The following is a 6522-nucleotide window of genomic DNA, read 5'->3' on the forward strand; positions in this document are numbered from 1 at the left end:
CACATGAATTTTGACAATGATTACAACCATTACTACCATGTTAAAATAATACAAATACTCTTTTTAATGCAACTTGCCCCGTTGGCTATTAAGAAGTAAAGATGTCAGTTTTCCAGTAGGGGGCGCTGGCTATTAAGAAGTAGAGGTGTCAGTTTTCCAGTAGGGGGCGCTGGTGGCACATCCTTGATTGGTACCATTACCGAGGGACTGTGGTCTCCCCCAGCCTGTTGCTGGTTCACTAGTTGTGTTCCCAATATTCATGAAACACTCTTTGTAGGCACTAACTACTTTATTCCAGCCTTGGTGTCCTCTTCATGCCCACTAACTTTCCTACCGTGTATTTCTTAACCTCACATTTATGGTTGTATCAGAATCAACCAGTTGTTGTCTGAAGAAAATATGGAAACACGGTTTGGGTAAAACTGTCAGGTCCTCAACTGGTGATAAGAGGTGTGAACCTTCACTGGTCTCACGATTCGATTATGATTATCAGTGCCTCGATATCAATGAATCACGATGCATGCCATACATTTTCTACATAGTCTAATACATCTGTGTGGACGCTTTGATTATCTACAATGAGCAGAAAATGTTTGTATTGTTCTCTTCCAAGACGGCTGCCTGTAACCGCTAGTCATTTTTCAAATCAAAATGTAAAGAATTTATTTGGTTTGTTCTACTGTAATACAAATCAACAGTGAATAGGTAAATGCCCGTTTTCTTTTATCATCTCCGTCACGGCATAGGAATGAGATGTTTACTTTTGAAAAGGTTTCAGGCAAGAAAATAATACAAAGGCCTCTATTGTCAAGATTAATATTTTAATTGCTAACAATTTGATGTAACTATAGACCTGTTTTATAGAAAAATCTTTTTTTTGTCTTTCTATTAAAATTGACTACCAATTTTTGTCTGAATTAATAATAAACAGTCGCAGTTCAAAACCTTCATTCAAATATAGTGAACATAAATACTGAGTTTTAAAAAATCCAACACTGACGTGATTGTGACATTTTAGTTCAAAACGGTATTATTTACAGGATTCAACATTTTTAATTCAGCTGAATTAAACTAAACATCTAATTTCACGTTATGTCGGGGCAGCGATGGCCTAGCGGGTAAGGAAGCGGACCCGTAATCAGCCCCGTCCCCACACGCTGCTCACCAAGGGCGATGGTTAAATGCAGAGGACACGTTTGGCTGTGTCACGCTGTGCTGCAGTGTCGCACAATGACAATCGCTTCACTTTCACCCTGAAGGGACTATTATAGACCGTACATATTGAGAACTGTACACGGGCGGACGTGGTGGCGTCAGGTGAGCGCGGACACGGACTTTTTTTCTGCTCATTGTAGAAAAAATCTGATGCCGCTTTCAGTCCCAACACTCCAGATCCCTGGACACCAGAGAAAGACCAGCTTTTCCTCGTGTGTGTGTGTGTGTGTGTTAAGAAGTGGCAGAAAGAAAACTCGCCCGGTCCGCGCCGCGCCGCGCAGTGTGACCCTCCGACCTGGAGCGGCGCTGTACCCTGTAGATCAGGCCGCCACGGTCACTACCGGCACTACTTTTTAACGAGATTTTTTTTATACCGCCGCCAGAAAACCACAAATCAACGTCATTATGATGAAATCGATCTGGTTCTGCACTGCATCGGTGCAATATCGTCAACGTCTGAATCGCGATGCATCGATTATACGATTCATTTCAACACCCCGACTGGTGATTTAATGTACATTTAGATCTCTTGTATGAGCTCAGATCTGTGCTGGACGCAAGGACGGATTCCTCATATTAAAAAAAAGAACCTTGGGTCGTTTTTTCTGCTCTTTTGAAATCGTGTTTTTTCAGGCCTGGTGAGCAGGCCTGCACATGCCTGATAACACTCTCCACTCCGATCACAGTTTTAGGAGGCACTCCTGTCGAACTCCATCTGAAGCCATCTGACAGAAAGGGACTTCACTTCAGCATTCTTCCCCTCCTTCATTTCTTTTCCAGCTGGGGTAGTTTATAAAATGCCTGTTGCCTCTTTTTACTCGTTTTTATTTGTCAGTTTCTGGATGGGAATGTGGAAAAGTTCCTCCCTCCCCCATAATTACAAAAAAAAGTGGAGACATGGAAGAAAACTGCAGCCAAGCACTTTCCCCACTGGGAACATTTATGCAGGATCCCTTCGGGGGTTCTTTCCGATCCCCACTACTTTACTACCGCCTTCCACGCCTCCTCCCTTCCAGCCAGTTCTCATTTTCCACAGCACGGAGGCGAGAGGAACAAAGGGCTGAAGGCAAAGCAGAAGAAAGCAGGCAGAGAAATGGCCTCTCTGCGGTTTTACCTGCTTCTGCTGGCGATCACAACCCTGACTGCAGCGCTGCATCTCACAGGTCGGTCTGGCTCACCTCTGATCAGGTCAGCAGTTCCTTCTTCCGGCAGAGCGAGGGGAGGATCCGCAGGGCCGGTGTGTGTCTGTCAGATAGAGGCTTTCAAATGTAATTGTATGTTTGTCCTCAAACTCTACAGTCACTGGGACAGACAGACAGAGATAAAATTCTGGCTTTGAAATCTGGCAGAGAAAGTCAGCTCCACACTGCAGGCAGGAACCAGGGCGACGGCACAGAGCCCGGAAATCTGCAGAACGTTGAGCAGCACAACTGGGTTCACTTTGCACCAGTTTGTGTTTGTGTGTCAATCCTGTCCAGAAAAATAGACAGGTAATGTGTTTAAAATGGTGACCGTAACGAAATGCGGTTTCTGCTCCACAGATGCATCCGGTAAAGAGGGCCTGCAGAGGCTCTTAAAGAAGCGAGAAGGTGACCCAAGACCCACACACATTTATTCCTACAGCATGACCCACACTGTTATTCCTAAAGCAATACAGACGACAGTTCAGGAACAGTGAAGAGCCTTTCTCTCCCGGTCGTCTTCGTTTCAGTGCCGGCAACTGCGAGCGGAAGCGCCTCGGCGGCCGTGGTGATGCCGTCGTCCAGGGCGCAGCAGTTCCTGCAGTCGCTTCGCAGGCCCAAGAGGAACCTGTGGGACCGCAACAGGCCTGATGTTCAGCAGTGGATCCAGCAGTTCATGTACATGGGGTTTGATGAAGCGGTTAGTCCAGAGTTCCACTTTTCCACGAAAAGCAATAATAATGAATAGATCCTGCGGCCTGCGTTCACACCTGTATATTCCACACATGTTGACCATGAACACTTAATATGTAACTGCTATATTTAGGATTACACAGTACCAACAGTGTCTTCTTTCCCCGCTGATTTTGCTATATTTAGGATAGCCAACCATCCCAGATTGTCCGGGACATCCCGAAATATGGATGATTTTGATGAGTCCCACCTGAGACAGCTCCAGTCCTGTATTTCAAGCACAGCAGTGCCTCAGTTGCCTTGCCGAATGCGATCTTTACACTGCAGCTGAATCTGTACAGGAGCAGGCAATCTGTTCCACTTCGATGGCAAATGGGTTGTGAATAATCGTAATAGATCTATATAACGTCATCTTGGTGGATGTGAGTTTGACACCCTGGCCAGCTGCTCTGCACGTGCACCTGCAAGACAATGTCCCACATTTGGGGTTGCCGATAACCAGTTTACACAGAGAAGTGAGGATGAGGAGTGAGGACAGTCACCGGAGAGGAAGAGACAGTATTGCATGTATTTATTTAATCTACTCAGCCTTGGACCTTGGTTCAGAAACTGTGGTAAAATGAGATGATGTTAATATTACATGCTATATATTTGACTGCAGTATTGACTGTGTAAACCAGAGAAAACTGTACTTAAACATGGGTCATAAGGTTAGAATCCGATCTTAACGCTGTAACTCAGGGGCAGTGGTGGCCTAGTGAGGAAGTTGACCCGTAATCGGAAGTTTGCCGGTTCAGCTCCCAAACCACCACGCTACCTTCCCAACACACTGGGCCTGCTCACTAAGGCTGGTGGTTAAATGCAGAGGACTTATTTCCCTGTGCTGCAGTGTTTCACAATGACAATCACTTTCACAAATAGGCTTGTGCTATCTAGTTAACATGCTAACATCCGTGATCAACATCACAACAGCTATTTCTGCATGTTCTCTTTATGAAATTTTAATCATTAGAACATTTATTACACAATGCACTTTTAATAATGTACTTTACAAAACTTTCCCATATCCCACAGAGGCTGGAGACTGACCTGGCCTACTGGAAGGACCAGTCAATGTCCACTGACCAGGGACGGCAGCATCACTATGATGAGAACGCTGCCTTAGGTCCACGGTACCCAACTGGCTACAGACACGGCGCCAACGTCAACTACGACTACTACTAATCTCCTCCTCATCATGAGAGCCTTTCAATACGGCGCCGTTCTATATACCCATTAACATTTTCTTTAATAAACTCATTCTGAGACTCCTGACTTAGTTGTTTTTGCTGGTCAAATTTTTGCATCAAGCTGTCAGTTTCAGTCTAGTTTTATTCAATTTTATTTTATTCAATTATATAGAAATGCAATTTCTATTTAATATAATACAAGAACAGACAATAATTTTTTTTTTTACCAATTTCATAATTAAAACAAGGCTATCTTCTTATTTTATTGTTATCTTCTAAACAACAAGATTTATTTCTTATATAGCCCATAATCACATACAGTATGTCTCAATGGGCTTTGACAGGCCCTACAGTTGACACCCCCACGCTTGACCCTTCTGTGCACAAGGAATAACTCTAGGAGAGAGAAACAAAAAGAAAGGAAGAAACCTTGGGAAGGAGTGATACAGAGAGGGACCCCCTTCCAGGGTAGAGTGAGCCTGCAATTGGTGTCAGTGCAGTTTGTGATCATTTGTCCAATAAGAGAAAAAGTCTGTTTGGAGGTACTGGACAGTGCAGAGTAGGTTTTAGTCCAGTGTCATGGTGTACATTACATGTCCATTATAATGCTACCTGTCCATTTGAAGATCCCTGAAGCTTTAAATGTTGCGGCAGTGGTGGCAGTGGTGGCCCTCTGGTTCATTTCATGCTAAGTTAGCAGTTGCCCGGAACCAGGATTTATCTGGTGGTCTAGGCGCTTGATTCCATGTCTTGGAGAGAAAAAACAGAAGCAGCAGCAGACGGTGGCACTGAACGACTGAAATATGTGGTTATAGTTGTATATTGGTGCTACAGTGGCCCGTTACCCTAACTAGGACAGCCTAACTAAGGTGAATTGACCACTGTCTGTGCTTGACTAGGTGGCTGTGTAATGGACTTAGTAATTGACACTGTGTCTGGGACTTTAACAGAAGTATTTAAACACTGAGACGGTGTCTGAGGCCAGAACACTGACTGGCAAGCCATTCCACAACTGCTCTATAGGAGCTCTATAGGAGAAGGATCTGCTCCCAGCTGTGACCTTCTGTACTTTGGATACCAGTAGTGACCCTGCACCCTTTGAACGCAGGGGGCATGGAGGGTTGTAAATAACTAAGAGTGCACTCAGGTTAGGTGGAGCAAGACCATTTAGAGCTTTATAGGTCAAAAGTAGGATTTTTTAGTAAACAGTGCAGAAATTGTAAGACTGGGGTGATGTGGTCAAATTTCCTAGTTCTAGTTAGAACTCTGGGTGACCTAGCTGGAGTTTACTCACGTACCTACTAGAGCATCCAGACAGTAGTGCGTTGCAGAAATCTAAATTTTATGTAATAAAGGCATGGACCAACTTTTCTGCATCGTGCATTGAGATCATGTTTCTTATCTTGGCAATATTTCTAAGGTGAAATAATACGATCCTAGTGACATTATCTACATGTAAACTGAATGAGAGACCTGCATCAATGAGGACACCTAGATCCTTTACTTCTGTACTTGGTGAGATAAAAAAAAAGGCTATCCAGAGTTATGATGTAGTCAGACATCTTAAGTCTGGCTGCTTGAGGGAAAGTACAAGAGTTTCTGTCTTATCAGGGTTTAACAGAAGAAAGTCTGTGAGCATCCACTGTCTAATGTCCTTCAGACAATTCTCTATTCTGTTCAGTTGCTGCCTCTGATCTGGCATTGCTGATAAAATACAACCGTGTGTCGTCGGCATAGCAATGAAAGCTAATACCGTGTTTGCGAAGGAAAATAGCAACGGACCTAGGACAGAACCTTGTGGAACACCAAACTCTACTATGCGAAGACGAATGACCATCGATGTCCACAAACTGATACCGATCAGTCAGACATGATCTAAACCATATGAGGGCTGTTCCCTTAATCCCAACAACATTCTCTAACCTGGCAAGAATAGCGTGATCGATAATGTCAAACGCTGCACTCAGATCAAGCAGGACAAGCAGCGAGATGCGTCCTTGATGAGAGGCCAACCGCAGGTCATTAACCACTTTAACCAGCACTGTCTCAGTGCAATGATGAGATCTAAATCCTGATTGATATACTTCATTAATGTTGTTGCTGTGCTGTTGTTAGAATACTCAATATCCATTCGAGACACGGAAGACTCTCTGATTTGTTGCATGATTTCTTCAACCACACATTGTTTTCATTTCCACTTTATT

General features: G+C 44.0%; 1 protein-coding gene across 1 annotated transcript; it reads left to right on the forward strand.

Annotated features, from left to right (window-relative positions):
• The first annotated feature begins 2172 nt into the window (after nucleotides 1-2172).
• ecrg4a (ECRG4 augurin precursor a) lies at nucleotides 2173-4403 on the forward strand. Its single transcript, XM_028991620.1, has 4 exons — nucleotides 2173-2378; nucleotides 2757-2804; nucleotides 2927-3096; nucleotides 4164-4403. Exons 1-4 carry the CDS (start codon nucleotides 2309-2311, stop codon nucleotides 4311-4313), a joined length of 438 nt encoding a protein of 145 aa, XP_028847453.1. The 5' UTR covers nucleotides 2173-2308; the 3' UTR covers nucleotides 4314-4403.
• The last annotated feature ends 2119 nt before the right edge of the window (nucleotides 4404-6522 follow it).

The sequence above is a fragment of the Denticeps clupeoides genome, chromosome 9, assembly GCF_900700375.1.
Source record: "Denticeps clupeoides chromosome 9, fDenClu1.1, whole genome shotgun sequence".
In the NCBI taxonomy this organism is placed as follows: Eukaryota; Metazoa; Chordata; class Actinopteri; order Clupeiformes; family Denticipitidae; genus Denticeps; species Denticeps clupeoides.

Excerpts from the sequence above, each read along its gene's own strand:
- ecrg4a (XM_028991620.1), top strand. The coding sequence starts at position 2,309 with ATGGCCTCTCTGCGGTTTTACCTGCTTCTGCTGGCGATCACAACCCTG. Across the intron at positions 2,805-2,926 it reads GCTCTTAAAGAAGCGAGAAG|TGCCGGCAACTGCGAGCGGA; the intron begins GTGACCCAAGAC and ends TCTTCGTTTCAG. Across the intron at positions 3,097-4,163 it reads ACATGGGGTTTGATGAAGCG|AGGCTGGAGACTGACCTGGC; the intron begins GTTAGTCCAGAG and ends CATATCCCACAG.